The sequence below is a fragment of the Microtus pennsylvanicus genome, chromosome 21 (genome assembly GCF_037038515.1).
Source record: "Microtus pennsylvanicus isolate mMicPen1 chromosome 21, mMicPen1.hap1, whole genome shotgun sequence".
NCBI classification, from domain to species: domain Eukaryota; kingdom Metazoa; phylum Chordata; class Mammalia; order Rodentia; family Cricetidae; genus Microtus; species Microtus pennsylvanicus.
The window spans coordinates 20,781,299-20,806,917 of record NC_134599.1 but is presented as its reverse complement, the minus strand read 5'-3'; the positions used below and the strand labels follow the sequence as shown (position 1 = coordinate 20,806,917).

General features: G+C 44.0%; 1 protein-coding gene across 1 annotated transcript in view; it reads left to right on the top strand.

Moving 5' to 3' along the window:
• The window catches only part of Alk (ALK receptor tyrosine kinase), a 726,297-nt gene that overhangs the window by 203,478 nt on the left and 497,200 nt on the right, over positions 1-25,619 (top strand). Inside the window, exon 2 of the mRNA XM_075955828.1 lies at positions 9,576-9,692. Coding sequence (XP_075811943.1) covers positions 9,576-9,692 — 117 coding nt within the window. The remainder of the gene's footprint in view (positions 1-9,575; positions 9,693-25,619) is intronic.

Sequence of the window (25,619 nt, the reverse complement as noted above, 5' to 3'; positions counted from 1 at the left end):
TAAGAAAGAAATAAAAAGGAAGGAAGAAAGAGAAAGAAAGAAGGTAGGAAAAAAGAAAGAAAGAAAGAAAGAAAAAAGAAAGGAAGGAAGGAAGAAAATGAAATTCAGCATGAACAGCAGCTCTGAAACTTAGGATTTGAGAATGAAGTAAGCACATTGTTGTAATACCTGCTCATAGGCATCCAAGGTAGCTGACACAGCACCATTGGAATGTAGCCTAAATGCCTGTCTTTGGGGGCCTTGATGGTCAGGCATGGATTAGGTTCAAGATTTGCTTGGCAGAAGACAAATCCTAAATCTACTGATTTGATGGGGGGTCCAGCTGAGGGACAATGGTGACTTTTGGGGACATGAATTTGGTTGGACATTTAGAAGAGGATTTCCCAGGTGGTGAGACATACAGATAGTCCCCGAAAGTCAGCCAACAATGTAACAAGATTCTGTCTCAGAAAAGAAAAAGAAAAAAGAAAAAGACAACAGATTTTTTTAAAAGACTATAGGGAGTCAGAGTTGGGTAAAGCTATTTTATGCATGTATTAGACTGGGGAAAAGCTTAAAGACTAACAGTGTCACAGAACGTGAACAATGAAAAGGTTGCCTATTGCTGTAACAAGACACCAGGACCAAGGCAATTTATAAAGGAATACCTTTATTGGGGCTCATTGTTCAAGAGGGTGACAGTCCACGACCATCATGCCGAGGAGCCTGGTAGCAGGCAAGCAGACAGGTCTCTGGAGCAGAATCTGAGAGCTTACATCCGATCTACAAGTAGGAGGTAGTTCTGCATCTGCTCCAGGGTCACACCTCCTAATCCTTCCCAAACAGTTCTACCAATTGGGAAGGGACCACACATTCAAATACATGAGCTGAGGAGCTGTCATTCTCATACAAGCCACTATGAAGATCAAACATGGTGTGAGGCTTCAGATTTCCAGGCTTCGGCCATATGTGTATAAAGTCTTTGCCATGCCTTTATAGATTAATATGCTATGTACAGGATTTCTTTCCTGGTATATCACTAACTTATCTTTCGGCAGTAGTTAATTTTGACAATTAACTCTCCGAGAGCAGGAGTTGCAGTCGTGATCTTCTTTGTGTTTGTGGTGTTCTTTCATGCCAAGCCTTTTCAAGGAGTGTCTATTTTCCCCGGGGCAGACGGCTACGTTTCACCACTGAGTGAACTCCACAGTTATAAACAGGATCTCTGGGGACAGGGGGAAAAAGCAAGAAACATGTGTTGGAGCTGACTTTCAATGGTCCGAGAGAAAATTATGAGACTCATTTCTGCTTCAGGACTTGAGCTCTGAAGAAAGAGCATCCATGTTTCTGGCAGGATGGGAGTGGAACTTAGAGAAAGGTGAACCGGAGTGGGGGGCTGCTTCCTTCCTTTCAGATTCCACCCCTGACTTTAATCGCTCCTCTCTGAATGAGCCAGCTGGAAGAAAACGTGAAAGCAGAGTATAGAAAGCCAGATATGCATGCACCAGAGGGGTCTTTAGCAAGCAGCGAGTCCAACCCCCTCATTTCCAGCCCAGAAAAGGTGTAGGGAAGTCTGAGTCTTCAGGATAAAGAGTACATCTGCTAACCCGTTCTTTTCTTTCTTCTGAAATAAAAATCACATCTTTGCATTTTAGACTGAATTCACTGCCTGTTGCAAAACCCCATCATCACTGTTGACACTTACAGTCAGGTGTAACAAGAATGTTCCTCCGGATGAACAGGTGTGGGCCAAGCTTCATGAATACCTGAACCATTTCCCCTAGCTGCCAGTGCCCACACGAGGCCTGTCCTCTGCTTTCTTTCCCTGCAGAACTCTGCCTGCTTACTACTGTTTGAAATCTGGATGGCTATTTATTCGGCCACATTAGGCTTTGCCCTGTGTGACACAAAATCATTGTAAAATAATGCATTATTAAGTGTGTTTTCAAATGAGGGGGAATAACCAGCAAGCTGTCAGGGATTGTTTTGCTGTTGGAAGGAAAATAAATAAGTAACACGCGTACAAGGATGGCAGGAGAACTCCAAGGAGGGTTTCAAATACAGGCGCTTGTTACAGTTTATTGATGGAAATTTGTAAAACACGGCTCATAGTGAACCTAGGGCAATCACATAAATAACTGGCACACACGCATAGCTTGTTATTTCTTCTGTTGACACAAAGATGATAAATCCACTAGATTATGTACATTGGCTTAGATTAGTGGACACACCACACGAAAATGAAGATCTGAAATACAGACATCACCTACTGGCTGAAATTCGGGTATTCAAGGCAGCTGACAGTCGGCCAAGTCCACAGTTAGCTACTGAATAACAGAAGAATGCCCTGGGCAAGCACTTTGATGTTTAGACATCATGTTTATCAATACAAGATCTTCTTGGAATTGGAAAGGGACCAGGATTCATATTCATCTTGATTTCTCCAATGGAGATAGAGGCATAAGACATGAAGATGGAGAGAACTGGAAAGATAGTTTGTAGACAGAGGCTGTGTGTTCGTTCCCAGCTGCCCAGACCTGAAATAATCACACAGAAACTGTGTTAATTAAAGCACTGTTTGGCCAATCACTTAGGGGTATTGCTAGCTAGCTCTTATATCTTAAATTAGCCCATTCCTATTATTTTATATTTTACCAAGAGGCTCGTGGTTTACCGGAAAGCTTCCCAAGGCAACTGTCCCCTTCAGGAGCTCCATGGCATCTCTCCGACTCTGCCTACTCTCTCCCTATATCTTTTCCAGCCTGACTATATTCTGTTAAGCCAGTGGCCAAAAGCAGCTTCTTTATTAACCAATGGCAATAAAACCTATTAACAGCATACAGAGGGGAATCCCACATCGATGGTTCAGTAGAAACAAGGGCTACCTGAGCTCAGACACTTGCTTTAACCCATGAGAAAGCCAGGTATTGTGGCATATCCCTGTAACGCCAGCTTTGTGGGCACAGAGACCCGCAGTACCTGTGATCTTGCTAACCAAATAGCCCAGCAAATTAGTGAATTTACGGTACTGAAGAGACTCTGTCTCACATAATAATGTGGAGAACAACAGAAGATGCCCAAAGTATCGCTGGCCTCCAGACACACAAGTACATGTGGTGGAGCAGATGTGGACATGCACATGTATTCTCAGAATGGCACGGCTGGCATCTAAACAGTACAGCACACTCACGTGTTGGCTCATTTGGCCCTTATAAAACCCCGGGAGATGTTAGAGCATGATTTATTCATATTCTTATCATCATTTTCAGAAAGTTGATACTCCTCCAAGTATGTCCCAGCCTAAAATTAAATAGCTAATAAGTTCCAAAATTACCAATATTCTCCAGGGCCTTTCTTTCATTCATTTGACAAGTATTTGTTGAGTGTCTATTATGTACCATGTCTGGTAATAATAGTGTATAGTTCTAGAAGTATGCAATAAGCAAATCAATATACATGACGTATGTGTAGAAGAAATAATAGAAGACAGGGGGAGAATAGACAGGGTGCTGTGTGGTGAGTGCTGTCTAAGGAGATACATGGGTAGTCGCCTGCACAGAGGGAAAGGGAAGGAGTGGCCACAGACCTCTGAGGTGAGGTGAGATATGACCCATGCGGAGCTCTGGGATAAGAGTGCCCTTGATGAGTTTGAGGAACGGCGAGGACTCCTCTAAGACTGAGTTCTGGGGAAGGGAAAATGGTGAGAACTGTAATCAGAACATGAAGGAGGGGTCAGATCAGATGGAGTCCTTTGAAGCAAGGCTATAGAAGGAAACTTCCAGGGGTGAATTGTCAATCTAACTGATGTGTGAAGGACGGGTTGCGGGGAGACCAGCTGGGTTTCCGAGACCAGCTGGGTTTCCACAGACAGCAGCAGTCAGGCTGAGAGGTGATGGGGAGAAAGACAAGAGAGCATACAGTTTCAGGAGCGCCATCACAGTTTGGAGGTGAACTGGCAGGAGGTGTGAGGCTGCTTCTCACCTTTTGCCCTGAGCAGTGGAGTGAGCATGAGTATTAACTTCTGAAATAAGTTTTAGGTAAAAGGTGTAAAGATTTTGGGTTAGCCCATGTTATGTCCAAAACGCTTATCAGGTAAGAAAGTGCAGAACTGGCGTGGATGAGTGAATATATTCTATTTTTAGATGAGTGTTTTGGCCTGGAGATATAAATCTCAAAAGGGAACACAAATATCCCACAGATTTTTTTTCTTTACAGTTGAGCATATTTACACACCAGGCAAAGAGAAATTCTCTAAGTGGTTCTCTAAGGAAAAAAATACCCAAGTGTTTAATTAATATAAACATGAATGGATGCGGGTTTCTTTAAAATCAGTCTGTCTATTGGTCAGCAAAGACTCCTTAGTAGGTTGTGGATTCCTTGAACTTCTTTGTCATTGGTCATTGTCCGTTGGCCAGGATCACTCACTGTGGCACAGTACAAAGTTTAGCTACAGAATTTCCCAGGCAAGGGCTGTCAGGACCTGGAGACTTTTCTTCCTGTTCAGTCTGGGACATCTGGCAAACAGGATGAGTGGCCCCTACCACCAATGTAGGAGGCACCCAAGGGCTCTGTGGCTACCGTGATGTGAGAAGTCCAAAAAGCAAGGAGACGTCAGTTGGGTCAAACGTTGCACAGAAGGTCTGTAAGACCAAGACTGGGGTTGACAGTGACCTTGACATGGAGAAGCAACACAATTGTGCTTTTTACTACATTTTAGGGAAGGTGGAAGGAAGACTGTGGAGACCAACTTCTCAAGAGATTTAGCTGCAGAGTCATGATGTTAGTGACTGAAGTGGAGTGTGGGGGTCAAGGGACTTGTTTTGTTTCCTAAAGACGGTTCATGCTTTCTGTGGCTGAGATCAGCTTGGTATTTTGTAAAGGGGGTAAATCACAGATGCAGGAGCCAGGGATAGCCATTGCAACAGCAGACTTCTCAGGGATAAGGTGAGCACCTCCAAGCAGGGGCCGATGCTACTGAAGAGGATAAACCGTGCGCGGATCCTTCAAATAGGAGTGATGGAAGTACACCCAGGTTCTGGTTCCTGGCCATGAGTACCTAGACTTTTGCTTCCTCAGTGAGCTACTACAGAGCAAGGTTATTAGCTGAAGACAGGAGGGAAAGGGGGGCTCTGAAAAGCTAACGTGGAAATAACTGTGTTAGAGTGGTTTGGCTTGGTCAGGGAATATAATGGGGGTTTCTGAGCGGTCCTGGGCGTTCCTGGCGGTGCACTTAAAAGAGATTTATCAGCTTCATTGTGTATTCCTCTTTCCCTCCTCAGTACCACACACAGCTACTTCAGAACAGCTGTGAAGAAGCAAGAGGCAAACTCATTTAGACAGTGGGCACAGGAAGGCTACAAAGAGATGGACCGTGAATCTGAGCTGAGGGCGGCAGGGGGTGGGCGATACAATGGCAAAAGAGAGCAGTATCAAGAGCTTGGGGTCTTCACTCCATCTCAGTTCCGTATAGAGCGGAAAGAGGGCTTGGAAAATCATTAGAGACGGGAAAAACCTTACAGTATTCAGTCTATAATCCCCCAGTCCAGGGGTGTTTCTTTCCCTTTGTCTCCTTAGGCCAGCAGAGGCTCACTTGGACACCCGGAAGCTCGTCTCCTGCCCACCCTTCTCCCTCTTTCCTTTTCCGCTCTTCATCCTCCAGAGTCCAAGACTCTTTCTGTTTTAGCCAGTAGCTTAAATCACATCTTCACAACTAGACAAACCAGATTCATTCCTGTTTATGATTAAACCTCTGTTCCTCAAGGATTGGGCCATGCCCACCTGTAACCTTCACTACAAATGGTTCTGTACTGCCTGTTCTAGGGAACAGCAACCTTGCCCGGGTTTCAAAAGTTGTTATAACTATCTTGAAACTCTGCCTTTGTTTCAAAAGGTTATGACTGCCTTGTTCTGCTGCTCCTGTAGCTACCCCCCAATTTGCCTGCCAGATCCCCCATTTGAAACTCCCCTACACCTGAGCTATAAAAACTCGTACCTTGTACATGTCGCATGCTGACCTCTTGAACCCTGTATTAGGGGGAGGCAGCCTGTGTACACAAACTTTAAAAAGCTTGCTTTCATTAATTGCTTGCTTAAATTCATTTGGGTCGGTGGTCTTTCTCCTTGCATTTTTGGGATTAACACCCCTCCCTTCTCTTAATTACATGGCTTGCTTCTCATGGCACAGTTTTTCTTTATGCTCAAGAGCTCTCTTCCCAAAAGGAGTGAAGACAGGAAGGGGTGAGACCTCTGAAGGAAGCCATCATACCCTTAGCCCTGCACTGTTCAGTGAGGGTTCTTTAGTCTACGTATTCTAAAGCGATGCATATTCGATGAACTAAGATTAACATTGCTCTTGTCCCAATGCATCCAATCAATTTTGGAAGGCAACTTCATTGGTGTAGGCTCTGTTCTCCTCGGCATTCACACTCTCAGGCATCAGATGGGTGGGGGATTGTCCTTTTGCCTCTTCTCTCATTAGCTATTCCACCAGCTTCACCTGGCTAATCATTATGCTCACCTCCACTAGGGACCTTCTAGAAGCTCCCATGAGCCCACAGTTCTAGGAGTTCCTGTAAAGGCAGTATAAAACAGCCTGCTTTCTTTCCAGTCCCCAACTCGGAGGATGACAAGTTGTTAGCATTCTTGGAGGACTCTAACAATGAGTAAAGTGCTATCTGAGGAGACAAGCCACAGTGATCTTCTTGTCTCCTGATTGGGTCATGACTCAGCCCTCAGGGACTTTCTTTTTCAATGCTTTCAATTTTTTTTTAAAAAAACCTGAATATATTAACTGGACCTCTTTCAGGTAAAAAAGTCATTTGCCATTCTGTGCCCTCTCAGAGAGTCCTAAGTGCTTCCTAAACTCTATCCCATCCCCTTGATTCTTTTCATCTAGGAAGAAGTAAATACCATTCCCAAACAGAAAGGTTATGAAAAATGACATCATTGGCAAACATTGTTGCCAATGTTTGGTGTTGCTTTGGGATTGCTTCAAGTTTAGTGAAGCTGATGGCTCAGTACAGAGTTGGCACTTTTTGTCTATACTCATTCACTGCAGAGACTTGGTTGTCATCATCTTCCTGGACCCATCACACTGTGGCCATGCTTGGTCGTAACCCCTTGAACAGTACTTATGGGGCCCTGGCAGGCATTGTAAGGAGCATGTATGTGTGTGTGCATGCATGCATGTGTGTGTGCATGTGTACTCCTACGTATGAATTGTAATAGCATGTAAGAGTTGTAGATTCATGTAGAGGCCAGAGACAAGCTCGGTATTCCTCAGTAACTGTCCACCTTGTTTTCTAAAACAGGATCTCTCAAACTAGTCTGTGACTTGCTGAGTAGGTGAAGCCCCTGGGAGTCATCTGTCCCTGTCTCTCTGGGGAGAGGTCTATAAGCATGTGCCACTGTCTGGGAGTGGCAGTTTATGCCTTAAATCCTAGAGATTTAAGGAGGAGGCAGAGACAGATAGATTTCTATAAGTATGAAGTTAGCCTGGTCTACATGGCAAGTTCCAGTCTAGCCAGGGCTGCATAGCGAAACCCTGTCTCAAAACAAAACAAAACCCAACCAAACCAAAAGAAAAACACTCATATGCCACCATATTTACCTGCTTTTTGGGGATGGTGGGATCTGAACTCAGGCCTTTATGCTGGCCTATCAAGTACTTTATTGAATGAGCTATATTATAGCTTGATTTATTAGTGTTAATATTGGAGACAGTCTTCCTATATACCTATTCTGGATCCAAGTTCATAATCCTCCTGCTTCGACATCCCAAGTGCTGGCATTACAAAGTATGATATCAATTATACTCATATTGTTGATTTTTTAAGCTGTCTAACACTAAGAGAACTCATGTAGCCTTGTGTCCCCTTGAATGAGATAGCTTCTCCCTATAGCTCACTTGCATAACTCCGGTGCCTATACCATCACTTCCTCTGGGCCATTTCACAGAAATGCTGGAGGACGAGGTAGCTCCCAATTCACTTCTACTTCCTGTCGACCAGATGTGAGAGGAGAGGAAGGATCTCTTCCCTGGGCACTCAGGAGTTGCTGCTTCCATGTCAGCTCTGTGGGACAGGGAGAGAGTTCATTTTTTCTTAGAAGGTACCAGTTAGAGTTTGAGGAGTATGTGGCCCCGTGCTCAGCTTTTCGGAAGCGCCCAGAGAAAGAATGGAGGATGTAACAACAGAAGACAGCTATGGGCATCCGGGCCAGAGCTTTTCAAAGCGTGTGACATAAGGTCGGTTCTGAAAGGAAAGGAGAGGAGGGACGCTGCTTTCAAACCATTACATGTGGCCGGCACACTATTGACTGAACAATCTTCCCAGCCTGAGGTTGTGTTCCTGCTGCCTTGTTTTGAAGACAGTCTGCAGTCCTGAATTGCCACTGCTCCAGAAGGTGCCTAAGAGGCGGCAAGGCAGAAACTGGGGAAGGGCTTTGGTTCCTCCTCCCGTTGCTGACTCCTCTCCTTTACCAGGCCCTGAGGTGGCTTACATTACAGCTGGCTGGAGCGGCAGGTCAGCTAACTCAGGGCAGAGCCTGGTCTGTGCTCTGGTCTGTATTCCCTCACTTGCCTCTTCGTTCTCAGTTGTTGCGCCTAAAAAAATGGAGAGGGTGATGCCCAGCTCGAAATGTCACTGTGCTGTGACTGTCATGTCTCAGGACTAAAGGACCGTGCAGGATTAGCACCGCAGAAACCGCAGAAGCTCCAGCTCCCACCTTCCCCTCTCCTCTCCCCTAGCCTCACCACACATCTATCCACTGAACAACTCATTCTCCAACCCTTCCTCCTTTAACACGAAAAGCTTTGCCCACCATAAAACATTAGGAAATAGTGATGGATTTGGGGATTTTCAGGGAAGAACGGTGTATGAGCACGCGGTCTGCTCATTTACTTTGTAGATAGATTCTAATGACTTTTCGCCACAAAACCCACTTGAGGTTCTGTTAAATAAAGAACTAATGCCACTTTGCTCTTTTCTCTCAACCCCTTTTTTTCACTCATGCAAATCAGAAACATTCGTTCTCTGTGGCTCCCTGGCCTCTTGGATATGAGAAACCCATCACGCAGCGTTTTTTTCTCCCCTCCCTGAAAATAGCATAATTGTCAAGTACTCGTAACTTCTGAGTGCAATTTCAACCCTCTCATTGATAAGGCAATAACCCAAGCAAACAACATCAGATGAAGTTGCAAGCCTGAGTGTGGGGATGGAGGCAGTATTTGAAAGAGATGAATCGAAGTTCCCTATAAAGTTGCACAAATTCTTACCAGCAGAACAGACTTCGGATAGAGCTATTAGACTGAGCCATTAAGCTGCCTGGCTTCTAGTTCATCTTCCAGAGAGCCTTAGCATGGACTTCCTACAGTATTCAGGCTCCTCAGATATGGCTCCGCTTGACAGAAAATGCACAACACAGTGCCGCAGTCAGCTCAGTCTGTTTGTGCCCTGATTGGTCCTCCTTAGCTCATCTTTCTGCTGAGTGTCATGGAAGCCTATGATGGACTTCTGTTTGAACCATTATCGAACGACAACTCGAAGATCCGTCCTATGCACAAGGGTCAGTGTTCTCTCCTTTGTTTTTGTGTCCAGGTCACAGTTCCGTGGAGTCACCCAAAGGAATGCCTTCTCCTCCTGATAACTTTGTGTGGAATCTGACCTGGACAATGAAGGACTCCTTTCCTTTTCTGTCCCATCGCAGCCGATACGGTAAGTGTATGTTTGACGGTTGTCTGTGATACACTATCACTATTGTTTGGTTACAGAAAGTCCGAGATTCCATTTGTGATCATTAGTGATCCAGGAGTCCCTCAGTCTCCTATAGCAGATCACATCCACTGTACCCTCTGTCCTGCAAGGATGTTCAAGAATACCATCAGACCATTCAACTAAGATGTTTATATTGCTTGTGAGTCCTGGAGGAAGCTAAGGGCTTTGTGGTTCCCATATTCCATCCTCCAAACCTTCCTGGTACATGGATTCCTGATATCCCTTCACCATTCCTTCAATGGAACATTTATTTATATCTGTTTGTAGCTTTTGGATTTAAAGTTCTGACTTTAGCATCCCTATAGACCTTGTTCTCCTAAGGAGGGATTGTGATTAGGAAGGGCACAGGTCTTCCAGGGTCCCTTCAGTGACTCCATCATATCTGGCTAACTTCTGTTCTCAGACAGGTTATTTGATATTATCTCTGCTCACTTGATTGTGCAACAGCCTCAGAGGTCAAGAGAACTGGTCCAGTTCCAGTGTTTACAGATGCAGGAACTAATCTTCACAGTGGGCGCTCTAGCCACAAAGCTGGAATTCCTTGCTTATAGTCTTCTTCCCCCAAGAGGCCACCAGCTCCTTCTGTGAGCTGTTGTACTGTGATCTCTCAGGAGGTTGACTCATTCTCAGAGCTTCAGCCTGAAAGCCTGCCATGGTGGGGGCTCTGTCATTGGAACATCAGGGTTAGAGGAGAATTGTGACTTTTCCGGGGAGCACCTTCATTTCTTCAGCTCTCTTGGTATAAGCCCCTCAAGGTCAGGTAATATGTTTATGCCCCCATTTTATTCTTTCTCTGGAAGATACTGCTAAAGGCTTATTTATGTATGATGAATGGATGCAGAAGGCTTCCTGATACAGAATTCTCTCATCAGACCTAATTCAATTAAGTATTTATGAACCCAGTACAGCGCTGAGTTCTAGATGCCCTTCTGGGCATATTTACCTATTCCTGCTTCTTAGTCTCTGCCCTTGGGCCTAACCTATTTAAAGCACACCTAACAGAGATGTTCCACCCCCTGTAGAAGCCCTCCAGTCGGAAGCCTGCCATCGCTCCCCTCACCTATTACGCAGTTAGTCTTGGCTTTTATTAATGGCACCTTTCATTTCAAATTGAAAGAAAGAAATGCATAACCCCCCCCCCCCGTGGGCAGTTTGGGATTCTACTCTGAGCTGAGATGCAGCTTGCCACTCCTAAGTATCCCTAGGGGGAGGGAAGACTCGGTGGTTCTTTGGGAGATTCCACACACGGGTTGCTTCATGATTTTATTTAAACCAGACGCACACACGAATGCCATCCTATGATAAGACCAAGTATCTGTAAATAATTGAAAGCTGGTCCTTTGTACAGTGGGTGTTGTCCCCAAGGTCGCCAGATATACAGTATAACTGGTCTTCAGGTAACACTCAGAGTTCCCGCTCAGATTCATTCACTGTCTCTATAGGAAAACTTTAATGAAGTTTAGAATGTCTAAAAGTCTAGCTCATGTGTGTCATAGAAAACAATTATTGGTTCCCTATGGAGGCCATTGAAAGAGGGAGAAAGCCATGGGGGCTTATGAGGACCCAATTAGCTACCACTTGCACTTGGTAAACCCACTTCCAATCTCAGAGCCCCGCATTCCTGGTCGGTACATTGAAAGGCTGAGATAACGGTGGCAAAATATAGATCAAGATGTTTCTTAAAATCTCTTTCAAACTGTCCTCATGGCCCAGAACCTTATGATTTCCCTTCTTTGTTGAGTAGATTCAAACCATAGGTCAGTTAGTGTCCAAATGCTGGACCAAGGTGTCACCGTCAGCGCCATTATTAGTGTTGATTCATGGGAGAAGGATTGGTGGCTCCTTGATGAACTATAGTGATGTTTTCAGATCCTTTCTATCTTTTGGCCGTATTTAATTCTGTGGGACTCAGGGAGACTGCATGATCTCCATCAAGACTTACACTTCCATCTCCATAGCTGTGTGGCTAGCCCCCTGCCGGATGCTGGAGCTGATGTAAACTCAAAAGTCCAGAAGACTGGTCCCTGACCTCTCAGAGTTAATAGGCCAGATAAATAATTCTGTAGGCAGCTAATCCCTTTGCCAGTGAGTGACATTGAAGATTCACCCTGAGACCTGTCACAGAGAAAGCTAATGGCAGACCTAGGGCCAGACTGCTAGCTCCCAAGGGTGTTTTGTGGGGGTTCAGCCTACATGTCTATGAATCAAAAAGGCCAGCAGGCTCATAGGTGATAAATCCATACCTTTCATCTGCCAGGAAAGACATTTTAAGAAATGTTAACAACTTCATTAATTTTAAGTCCTCAAACATGGGCAGAGAAATTTGACTGGAAAATTGCTGCCCGAAGGGGTAGCTCTTCAGATTGAGAGAGACCATGGAGTCTTGGTCAGCGTACTGAGGAACTTCACGTTCCCTTGTCTGGCTTAGGCTGCATCCTGGTGGACAGGTGGGGGCAGCGAGAGCAACATCAACAAGCCACCCGCGGGTGACCTGATTGACACCGACAAGCCAGTCCTCTCTCAGGCAAGCTGTCCACCCTGAGTGGAGAGTGACTTTCTTTTTGCTGGCGTTTTATGGGAAGAAATGAGGTAGAAAGAGGCTAATAAGATTTACTCACCCCCTGCCTGTGATTATCTGCTTGAGGAAAAAGTTTGACCTACCTTTTTGAAGGCCTCCAATATTTCTTCTAATTTACGTTGGGGCCTTTTCTGTTGTATAAAATATATTCTCTTCAGTGGCACTCAGTATCAGATTCCAGCTCTTTCTGGCCTCTGTCTTGAATGACGATAGCCCGCTAATTTTATCATGGGGAGCTGAGAGCTGCACATTCCTCTCCAAAGGCTTGGAAACAGGGAGGACATCTGAAGACAGATTTTTCCTCCCCGTATTTCCTTTTATCATTGGCTCTTAGGTCTGTGGACTTAGTTATGGGCTTGGCTGAGGGATTAGCCTCTAAGTTGGAGCTCAGCTACAAATGTCCTTCATCAGGGCCCGCAGAATGCTCTAAGAATACAGTCAGGCTTCCAAAAGGAAGCCTGATCACCTTGGGTTCTAGAGTCACAGAAACAGATGGTGCTCTTCCTAACTTTAACTCTCATGTTTGCCCACTCTGGAGATAAGGAATCAATGAGGTATTTTATTTCATTACCATATGTATGCGTGTTTCATGCACCAGTGTGTTCACGTGTGTGCAAGCACATGCGTGTGAATGTCAGCGGCCAACCTTGGTGGTCATACTTAGGAACACTGTCTACATCTTTTGAGACAGGCTCTCTCACATTGGTCTGGAGCTCTCCAGTTAGACTAGACTGGCTGACCACTGGGTCCTAGTAATCCTCCTGTCACCACCTCCCCAGCGCTGGGATTCTATGCATGGGCTACCATGCTGGCATTTGGCTCCTACTTGTGGAACAAAACACCCTACTGACTGAGCTATACCCCAGCCCCTGGATCAATATTTTAAACAGAATGCCTGAAGATTCTTCCCCAGGTGACCGAGACAAAGGGTATTTTCATTTGTTGTTTTTCAAAACTGTGGTACTTTACGAAATCCTCTCCCATGCATTTTTTCTCATTTAAATGTCATTATGAAATTACAGCGGTAGGAAATTATTCTATTTTCCAGGTTTACAGAAATGTCAATGGAAAGCGGAAGGAGTTTATTCGTAGGGCTCTTAAGCTACAGAGGGGTGAACTCAAAAACCTCAGATTCTCTCATCCCATGCTGTGTGTTCTGACACATCACAAAGCTGTTTCAAATTGGGCCACAGAGAGCTCTTCCTGAATGACCCAGCATTGGAGCTGAATGATCAGGCTGATGTCTAAAACCTTGGCTATCTGTAGAACAAACCATTTGATGTCTCGGAATTGAAACCATTCCTGGCAGGTTAGGCAATTCACCTCCCAGGAAGCATGTGGGTTGTGTCACTTGGCGCTGTAAACAGTCTTATATACTTACTTACTTTTCCATTTCAGACAGTGGTCCTTATTATGGGTCGCATTGTGTTACCCCAAAAGATGTTCAAGTCCTAAGGCCCCAGTACCTGTGAATGAGTATCTTTGCAGCTGTAATCAAGTTTAAACGATGACACAGGGATTCGCTGTGCCCAGATGTCATGTGGCTTCTGGACTTATAAGTAGAGAAACCGCAGACACAGATATCCACCAGGCGAATATCCTGGGACTGAGAATTCAGAGACTGCAGCCATGCTTTGGATGCCAATGAAGACCAAGGATGCTGGCAGGAATACAAGCTAAAAGAAAGGTATGGATTGGTGCCTCCGCTGGAACTTTAAAGGCAACATGGGCCTGATGGGTGCTTGATTTCAAAGATCTGGCCCCAGATCCATGGGAGAATAACATTTTCTTATTTTAAGGAGTCCAGTTGGTCTTTGTTAAGTCATCCCTAAGAATAAAGTTCAAACCATCATACGTCCTCCACCCCCACCAAACTCACAACAATCTCACTAAGTGAAATATTCCTCCTGACACCCGAGCATAAGAAGACATTGTTGGCCTTTGAATAAATTTCTATTTAAACTTTGTCTTCTTTTGGGACCAGAGGGACTGATCTAATTTAGGGACTGGTGCTTTTGGAGAGAAAAATTAGACTTTTTAATTACTTTCCCTGCTACCACCACCATCTGACTTGTTAATGTATCAATTTCTTCGATTGAAAAGACTGGGTCAATTAAATCTATCTCTCAAAAAAAATTAACCTAACACAGAATCAGAAGTGGGAAACAGAAGGACTCTCCAGTTCCCCTGTGGGAATGACTTCAGCACTCGAGCAGGAAGTCAGTTTGATCACATTCTGGAATTACATATTTAATATGACTGCCCACAATCAGCCATTCCTGCCTTCAGGAGCCTGGCGTCACTGAAAGGCAGCCCCCAGCCTCCTCCATGAGCCATTGTCATGGCTGAAAGTTTCCTTCGTGACTCTTCTGCCCTGTCCAGCAGATCCTTTTGTGTTCCTCTCCCAGCCCTGTTCCACTGAGCTGAGAAATCAAGTTATTTCCTAGCTCATACATCTGTATTCTTATCTGCAAGATGGCAAGAAAAAGACCTCTGGATGCATTCACCAAAAACGCCGAGTCCCAGAGGGAACAATAATGCCAGCAGTCATACAAGACCCAAGAACACGACCATCTGTCACCTCAAGGCCATGACCTGCTGGGAGCCAATGAAATCAACCCACAAAAATTCAATAGAAAGCAGCTGGCTTAGAAGAAGTATGTTTAAAATGCTCCTCTTAGTCATATGCCTTTAAAATGAAGATGCATGGAGCCAGTGAATAAATATGAATGAACATTTTATGTAAAGGCGCTTTGAGCAAAGGAGAGGCAAGAAGGGAAAACTGTCTGAATAAAAGAGCAGAGAATGATTGACCAACTAGCATACATATGAGAAAAGCAGGCCCGGAGAAATCCACGGAAAATACTTGTCACAGACAGAGAAGAAAAAAGAGACGGGGAGAGGGGAGGGAATGAGGATGACTCTCCATGGCTAACTGATCTCTAATTGTCACATATTCCGTGTCCTGTAGCATGGTTTCCAGCTGTCGCCCTGGGACCCTACTACTCATTCCAACCTTGCACTTTCTCTTGGTTATTGTTGCATCTTTATATGGCCTAGGTCCTTCCCCACCGCTTGCTGTGTTTCCAGCAACACAGGGAATTAGTGGGAGCGTTCGTCATTGAACACCCACTGTGCACCAGGTTATGTTCTAAATGTCACTGATAAGGTCAAATGGGATCCTTTTCCTTTCTTCAAGGGACTCTGGAGGAAGAGGTAGCCTGCCTGTTCTGATAAGTGCAGCCGTGGAGGCATGTCTCAAGCCACCCTGGGGCACAGAGGTAGAAGAACCAGTTCCGAGAGGACTCAGGGAGGGAGACCTTATAGAGAGAAGAACAACTAAGCTCTAGGCCTTGGACTTCATGAACACCGGAGGGACCACTGGTGAGGGCCTTCTGGGCAAGGAGAACCCGGACGTAAAGACAAAGGCAAGACCAGGTTCAGCTTTGTGATGCAGAGTGTAGATGAACTGGGAGGGGCCAGCAAGGTCAGAAGAACACGGTTGCTTCTGAGTGCTCTCAGGGCTTAGACCTGAGCCTCCCCGTGAAAGCAAGGCTTTGGAGGCTGTGGTGGTTTGAATAAGAATGGTTCCCAGAGACTCCTATATTTGAATACTTAGTCACCAGGGAATGCCACTATTTGATAGGATTAGGAAGATTAAAAGATGTGGCCTTTTTGGAGAAAGCGTGTCACTGAGGGTGGGCTTTGAAGTTTCAAAAGCCCATGCCAAGCCCAGCGTCTCTCTGCCTCCAGATCATGATATGGCTCTCAGTTACTGTTTCAGTACCTATTGGCATGCTGCATGCTTCCCACCATGATGATAATGAACTAAACCTCTGAAACGATAATCAAGTCCCAATTAAATACTTTGGTCATGGTGTCTCTTCACAGCAGTAGCACAGAGACTAAGACAGAGGGACATTGGGGTCATAACAAAGATCCCTTTTCTTGAGCATCCACTTGAATGACTGAGTAGATGGAGAAAAGCAAAGAAAGAAAAGCAACATTTAGCGATAAGAGGGGGCAACCAAGGCATCAAGAGGGAGGGGGCAGGTGTCTAGATCCATGTCGGAGAAGTTACTTTTGGAATAACTTCAGGATATCTAGGAGGAAATGGCCAGTGGAGAGTTGGGAAGTCTTTTCCCCTCTCCTCAACCTGCAAGAATTACATTCAGCAGCCATGAGTGAGGTGCAGAGTTTTGTTTTGACAGCGTTGAGACACCTGAGCTGTTGTATAGAGAAAATTTCTAACCAACCTAGAAAGGGAAGTGTCCAAGGCATATGCAGAAAAGTGACTGATGGACATGGGAGGCAGCCCTCTTAAAATGAAATATTTTGTCAGGAACGACCTGAGATGCAAACACACACATCAGAAGAGACCTCTCCTGTGTAGGACTTTAGCCAGCCCATTTAGAAAGATGACTAGAATAATTTCATTGGTGAGATATTCATAGGAATTGCGAGCTGTTAGAGCCCACAGCTGTCTGGTCAAATAGCTTCATCTTTTGGACGAGGAGGGGAAGACCCCGTGGTGCCTGGATTATCTGCAGGGCCCTGGCGAAGTGCAGACTGAAACCTAGGCAGCTTCTTCATCTCCCTGTACCTTACCTCTCTATGGTGGAGGCATGGTCATGGCTCATTCTGTGCCTGCGTTCACATGGAATTCCTCGTACATCAGCCCGAACTATTGCTTTACCTATCTCATTATTGGACATCGTAAGTCTCTGTCAGCCTGGCAGGGTTATGTTGCCCCAAGAATTGTTTCAATGTGCAGCAGTAACCTCCTTGTAGAGATGAACTTCTTGCCAGGCTTAGTGGAGGTGCCTCATAACTACCTAGGGAACATAAAAATCTAGATTCCTGGGGTCACTGCAATGGTAATAAGCTTGAGAGTCATGGGCTTTTGCTTTACCTCCTCGTTGCCAACTTTAACACTTGAACCTCTTGCATAATCACTGCACTGATGGTCTCCTAGAATCTGACCAAAGACAAAATACAGAGTAGCGAGGGAAAGGAATTCCGACTGGATCCTGACTCCCATTCTTAGGAGTTTTCTTACTTTCAATTACAGCCCTACTTTCTTTGGTTCTGTTTCCCCCACCACCACCCATAAAGAATTACAGATGATCAACGTCTTTGAGAGAGAAAGAATCAGATGACATCCTGCATAGGTCCCAATCCCAAGAAGTCAGCCGTGGGCTGATGCACATATGAGGAAAGCCAAATGTACTCAATAGGTTATAATACATATTTGCACACACACACATATGCACATGCACATATATGTTATCCTTGTAACAATAATGACTAAATAAGAGAGCATTAATTTGGGGGGGCATGGGAGGAGAGGAAAGTGGAGCAAGGGGTGATGTAGATGCAGTGTTCGTGTATAAAGTGCTCAAAAATATAAAGTTATGAGGAAAGATACAAATGTGTTCAGAGCACAGGTGTTTCATTAGTGCTTTCTGAACTCATCCAGTGGGAGCAGTGTCCTGTGTTTTGGTGTTATTCATATACATATGTATGTATGTACATATGTATGCATATGTGTGTGCGTATGCCTAAAGTTTTGTGCTTAAAACTTACGAATATCCAGTTTTCCCTCTCACAGCCTGAAAATATTTTTTATCTTTAATCATGATGCCATAAACTGTAGTATGGTTTCAAAACTCACAAAATCGTACTGTTGGGCAATGTTAGTTCCATGTCCAGCTCAAATCTTTTTCTATCCTTTGTTCTCAGCAAACTTCCTGGTAATTCCTTTACTGTCTGTTGAAATCTTATCAGTCTTTCAAGATGCTATGCACATATTGCCCGGCTTCTTTGTGTGTCCTCCCAGCTGTTCTGAGTCTGCATAACTTTAAGAGTTAGATACGGGCTAGCCCATCTCATCAGTTGGGCCACAGTATATGACAGGTAGAGTACATGCCAGGGCAGCCTGGTGTTCACCTAGTTCACTATTGTCTTCAGCTGGGAACCCTCAGGCTTGCTTGCAACGGTCAGCAGATTCCGCTCTCCAGAGACATGGTAGTAAGTGAGAGAAGCACTTGCATCTTCTCAGGTTCCCTTGTCCACCAGCTTCCTCCCGTTGCCATGGATGCCACATGGCTCAGAGCTTTTCTCCTGGGTTCTCATCTCAAGAATCTCAGTCACAAAGATCCTTTTAGAGAGGTGTCATATTGACTGGTGGTACAAGCTGCTAAAGTTTCGCCATGTCCTCTGAGCTCTTGTTTATTCTGTCTGAGACCTCCCACTTCAACACATCCACACTCAAAGAGAGTAAGAGCATGCATAAGTGTTTCCTACAAACTGAGATCATGAACTGGAGGACCAATATGAACTGAAGCCTCAGCCCTCTTACTTTTCTAGACTGAAGTCCATACCACCTTGGCCAAGCCACCAAGACATAAGACTGTCTTATGCCTCAGTTTTCCCTTCCTAAAATAAAGATGAGCGTGTTAATCTCAGTATACCTGTCGTTTTTAATTACTTCCAACCATTTTTTTTCCTGAGATAAAGAACAGAGTCTCATTCTTTACTGTCTACAGATTGTGTAGATGGAAACATGATTATGACCATGGATGAGAGAAATGAGAATTAAGCTTTCTGTTCCATCTACCACCCCTCTGTAAACTCATGCTCACGCGCCTCCCCCTCCAAGGCAGTGTTTATGTGATTGATTGATTAAAGGAGACTTGGCCCATCTTCTCTGCAGCTTGATTGTGAGCAAAACAGATGTCTTGAGTTGAGTGATTGGTTCCCAGATGCATCCCAGGACACAGGACGATGGGAAGGGAGTGAATGATTTCAAGTCCCAGGCCCCATGACAAATGAACAGTAGGTGTGAGTGAGGGGCGGAGAGGGGCCAGGTTGGGTATTTAGTGTGATGAAGTGAGTGGCCAGATGTTGATGGCAGCTGGTGGATTAATACCAAAGGTGACTGTTGGGCCAAGTGTCCCTTTAGGAAATTATCCAGGAAGAGGAAGTAGCCATCCTTAATCATCTAAGCTTGGGATGGAAGGAAGAACTCCCAGCTTCCTGCTGCCCAGCTGGTGAGAGCCGTGTTAGAGAACTTGCTTTGGCTACCTTCCCAAAGGGGGTGATTAGTCTTAGCATGATAGTTATAGAAGAAAATTGAAATTGCTTTATCTCACCACTTCATTTCCTGATTAGGAAACAGAGCTCTATGCAGATTAAATGCCATGCATGAAGTTGCATGATCTCAGTTGATGTCTTCTGGAGGAAGCGTTGAGTGATGAACATTTACCCACCCCTTTGCCTTCACACCTTTAAATGAAATAATGTTTGACACAGTCTTGCCCTCAGCACTATGCATCCAGTGCTACCACTGACCACTTTACCCACCTAAAGCTAGCCATGACAGCAATCTGTTGGTTTGATGGAGAGACCATTTCTTAATGTGTAAAAGGAGACTGCTTGTACATTTCCAGCCGCCCAGACCTGAATAACCACACAAAAACTATTTTAATTATAACACTGTTTGGGCAATAGTTCAAGCATATTCCTAGCTAGCTCTTATATCTTAAATTAACCAATTTCTATTAATTTGGGTATCGCCATGAGGCTATAGCCTACTGGTAAGTTTCTGGTGTATAGCAGCTATATAGCATAAATATGATTCTGCCTACTCTCTCTATATATCTCTTTAGGATTTCTGTCCTGGTTTTATTCTGCCCTGATACAGGTCAAAGAAGCTTCTTTATTAACCACTGCTAATAAAACATATTCACAGCATACAGAGGGGAATCCCACATCATCGCCCCCTTTCTGTCTAAACAAAAAGGGATGTTTTTAACTTTAACATAGTAAAATTACATATAACAAAACAGGTATCAAGCAAGAATTATAGTTATAATATTTATATATAATTTATCTTTTATCATAACTAAGGAAAACTATAACTGTCTTCAGCTCCATCAAAGACCCAAGAAGTATATAATATTACCTATCTAAACAGGCAGTGCATTGCAAGCAACTTCCAAAACTCTAGAATTGACAGAGACATAGTGCTGCCTAGACAGTCATCCAAAGTTCTTCTTTAATGTTGGAGTATACATCTTCAGCCTATAGGCCCATAGTATCTGGCAGAATCTTCCATGGAACAGGAAATTTGAAAGTCTGTTTCACCTGTATTGGCAGTTTGTCAGCCATTTTCTTCTGTGTCCTGCAGAATTTCTGGCAGACTCTTCTGTGAAGCAGAAACCCTGAAGAACTATTTCATCTTTTGGAAAGTTTAGCAGTCACTTTTCTGGGTCCTGCATGTCTGGTTCATATAACATACCTTCAAGCAATCCAGGCAAGAACAACAGCAAATTCCTGTCTAAATGATTAGCCTTGTCACATTGAAGACAAATTCCATAATGAATTTCTTCAATGCCCATCACCCTCTCTGAAGTATTGGTGCTGCCAGAAGCAGACATATTGAGAAAAGTCTAAGTTCTTAAAACATTTTAAATGCCATATTCTGTAGGTCTTTGAAAGGTTTGGGGAATACCTGCCCATCTGAAATATATCTCTGTACATCTAGAGAACATAACATGACTAAAGGTTTGATTATTATAGATGACTATCTATTAATCTGTATTTCTTAATTGTAAACAAAATAGAAATATACATATAACAAAATTGACTTTCCTAATGTATTTATCTGTATACAATATTCCTCTTATTTGTGACCATTAACCATTTATTACTACCCTTTTAAAATGAAAATAAACATTTATAAACAATCATTTTGGGAATTTGGGCATGGTTTTCTCCAAATTGTTTCCTGCTGTTTGCTGGGTGAAGTATTTTTAAGGTTTACAGAGTCCTTTCAGAGGGCTCTTGTTTCAACAAACCACATTAGACTGGAAGGAATCCACACGTTTCCATCCTCTGTGGAAACAAAAGCAGAACCTCTTTTCCAAAGTAATGCATCCTTAGACTCAAGTTTCGAAGATACCTTTAAAATATATATGTTGGTTTAGCATAGCAGCCCATACAATGAAATGTCTCTCTGTACTTAGCTCATTTACAGTCAAAAAATTCAAAGAAAATACAATAATATACATAGTCCAGACTCTTTGTTTATTTTCCATCTTTATGTTGCTTTTTTACTCTATTATTTTTTAATATTTATTTTATTATTTTTATTCTTTCTACTCTCTCTTAAGCCCATGTACATTTATCCAACACTGTGACCTATTCAGAGGTCTTTTTTTTTTTAAAAATGAATTTGCATATCTGTAATCATCTTCTGACCAGGTGCACTTCTTAAAATGCTAAGCAGTGGCATGGCTAGGACTTAGGCTTGTGGCTTTGCCTTTTGGTTCTGCCCAGTCCAACATGGTGAATGTATGTCGACTGCCAGCATTGTGAGCCACACTTGCCTCTCCAGCTCCAGGGAGATAGTGAGTCTCTGTTGCCACTGTTAAGCAACTTGCTGCACGCTGTTCACACACCCCTTAAGTACTCTGTAACAGGACCTCCTAAAAGAGTCAAAGCCATTCATGCCACCAGCACAAACCAGGAAGCCATCTCTAAAAGGGTTTGTGCCTCTGCTCACCACCAGCAAATAGAGCCTATCTGAAAAAAAAAATGCAGCTTCCAAGAAGTTCCAATTGACTCCCATTTTTGTGGGTCTGGAAGCCTAATTTTTTGGTTTTTTAAAGCTTTTTTAGGCTTGATGTGAATGTATGTTGCCTCGTGTTAGGTGCCTTTTTGTAAAGGAGACTGCTTATATGTTTCCGGCCACCCAGACCTGAATGATCACACAGAAACTATATTAATTTCATCACTGTTTGACCAACATCTCAAGCATATTCCTAGCTAGCTCTTATATCTTAAATTAACCCATTTCTATTAATCTGTGTATTGCCATGAGGCTGTGACCTTCCAGTAGTGTTCCAGTGTCTGTCTCCTTCAGCAGCTACATGGCATCCCCATGACTTCGCCTACTCTCTCTATATCTCTGTTAAGATTTCCTGCCTGGCTTTATTCTGCTCTGCTATAGGTGAAAGAAGCTTCTTTATTAACCAACGGTAATAAAACATATTCACAGCATACAGAGGAGAATCCCACAGCATTAATGAGCTAGTGCAAGAGTGAGGGAGGATGATCCCCAACACTATCCTTGGGCTTCCACATGCAAGTGTATACACATGTGGTATCCACACATGTATCCACTCTACCCACAGCCACAATGACGCCCATTATTACATAGTCAACCTGTATGTACTCACCATACCAGATATCCAGTGTATGCTTATTGCATTTATGCTTCCTTGTGAAAATCCCATGACCTAATCTCTGTTTTACTCCCTACGTTGTGGCTGAAAAGAGTGAAGAACAAAGATGGTAAATGGTTTTCCCTGAGACACATGCTGGCAATTGGCAAAGATAGGTTTTAAACATATCTTTTCAAAATATCCCGATGTCAAGCAGAATATATGCCTCTAAGGACCTTTCTACTATCTCCCCTGACTCCTCAGTGCCTCTTACCCATGGGTGTTGATAGAAAACAGGGGAGAGGAAGGGGTTCCAACTGTAGTCAACATCTCCTTGAATTCCACAAGTCAAAACAGCTCAGTTCATCCCCGAGGAGCAAAGTAATGCCTGGATATCAGAAGCCAGGGTAGTACGTGAGCATCTACCCTCATAGCAATGAAAGACTGCCCAGGGGTGAGGAGATAGCTTAGCGACTGGATGTTTGCCACACAATTGTGAGGACCTGAGTTAGGACCCCAGAACCAACAAAATGTCAGATGACTGTCACAACCTGCCTGGAATTCTAGTCACAGAAGGTAGAGAGAAAGCTGTCTAGTTAGATTAGCCTTATCTATGAGTTCTGGGTTTAAGATATCTTGCCTCATGACTAAGGTGTAAAATCAACTGAGGAAGATTTCCAGCATAAAATCTTGGGCCTTCATATGCACACACACCTATATACATGTGTGTGTGTGTGTGTGTGTGTGTGCATGCACACACACACAAATGGAGGAGAAACTATATATTATGGCCACTACCTTGTGTGAGTTCATGGAGTTCATAGGAGATATGATATTTTAATCATTGTCATTCGTGCTAACATGCTTCCCTTTGTACATATAAGGAAACCAAGCCTCAAGTGGTTAAATGAATTGCCCCCTTAACACAAGACTAATTTGACACGGTGCTGGGAGACATTCCAGGAACTTTCTGGTGATCTTTCCCTTTCCCTCCTTGCCTAGTGTGTTCTCTCACTCCATTCTCACTGTAGCTTCTGGCCTGTGAACAGACCTTCTCACCAGCAGGGAGCTTCCAGCAACCATCAAAGAGCAGTTTATTGGCAGAAGAGAAGATTTAGTTTGAGAGAACCCTAAACGCCTTCCTGGAGATGAATTGAGCCATCCACTCACGGGGAGATATTTGAAACCTCGCCATGTGTGGCTTTGCCAGCTCGTTCCAGAAAAACAACAACAACAACAACAACAACAACAAAGACCAGTGGATTTTTGAGAATTTTCCTAATTATATAAGTTATTGCTTTGTTTGTTTGTTACCCAAAGCATTAAGTAATTAGAATAAAAATCACAGGGTTTTAGTACCAGTTCTGCAACTCACCCACTGTGCATTTTTTTGGCAAGCCCCACAATGTCTCTGGCTTCAGTTTCTGTATTTCAGATGGACTCCAAAGCCCCTCCTGATTCTTATGGTCTGCAATTGAGAGGTTCTGAAGGATCAGTTAAGGAAAGGAGACACGGGCTTGTACTCCAGGATTGGCAGCTGCTGGGGTGGGGTATTGCCTTGAGCTGGGATAGTCCTGAAGGGCTAACTGGTTTGGGAATGCTGGTTCTCCTGTTCTGCTTAATGAACGGTAGCTTAAATACAGATGCCTCGAAAGGCCAGTGGCAAGAGCATCGCCACATATCCTGACACCTCATGTCATTCTTTTTATTAAATACACAAAGCAGCCTTCTCAGGAACACACGGGGATGTCTGTTCCGTCTCCATGTAAATGAGCCCAGTAAATTAGCCCAGCTACATGTGCCAATGAATGGATCCCTGAGAAGTAAGAGCTGGTGGTTACTGACCATGACACTCAGGTAGCTCAGATTTGGCACTCTCTCTGGAGAGGTAGCATTCAAGAGGCCCTCATCAAATAAGGGAAATGTCCTTTGTATTGTGTGAAGGACCCTGACAAATGACACACATGACTCAGGGTTAGGTTTTTCCTTGCATGGATCTAAGGGTTTGTCCAATGGAAGAAAAGGTTTTGACCTCAAATGTCATTCACTCCAGGTTCTAATAGCCTCTGCTTCTGGGATTGTTGCCTAAAGGTGATACCACCTGCCATATGGTGCAAAAGAATACTGAAAAGGGCCATCTGCTACCATAAAGACTATTTCTCATGGTCAACTGAAATCCATATTAGGGTGTGTGTGTTGTAGGGAGGCATCTTGTTTGTTCCTGGCTACTCAACCCTGAAATAATCACACAGAAACTATATTATTTGCAATAATGTTTGGCCAATAGCTCAAACTGTATTTCTGGCTAACTCATATCTTAAATTAACCCATCTCTATCTCTATTAATCCGTGTATCTTTATGAGGCTGTGGCTCACCAGGTAAAGTTCCAGCATCTGTCTTTGGCGGGGATACATGGCTTCTCTCTGACTCTGCCTCGTTTCTCCCAGCATTCAGTTTAGTTTTCCACACCTAGCTCCGTTCTGCCCTGCTATAGACCTGCCTAAATCAGTTTCTTCATTCATTAACCAATAAAAGCAACACACATACAGAAGGACTTCTCACACCAGGTATGACCATGGAAATTATGAATCTGCCAAAGTCTGTTGTCAATTTGTCCCAGAGTCAGCTGTCAGCCTGGGTTCTGAAACACTCTTGACAGAGAGGATGAGTCCACGTCATGGGGCCCACAAGCATGGCATCACCTCTTCTGCTGAATTCTACAACATTTGCATCCTAACTTTCTGGGGCAGCTGCTCTTTAAAGCCCCTGCTGTGGCTGAGGTCACTTAGATGATGACTGGTTTTGAGGGAATGTCCTGAAAATTAAAAGTGGTTGGTTGCTGGTGCCTTGCTTCTGCTTTGAAATTGAGCCACGGTGATTTAGAAAGCCAGTGGGCAGTCTCTACATTAACGGGTTGAAGATTTAGGAGACACAGATGGCCGTTTGGAGGACCTCAAGGTCATCTGGATACAAAAGCAGATGGATGGATTTTCTAAGCCCAACCAAGAGGAAATCCAGGGCCTGAAGATACCAGGTCTCCCTGTTACCATTCTGTGGTT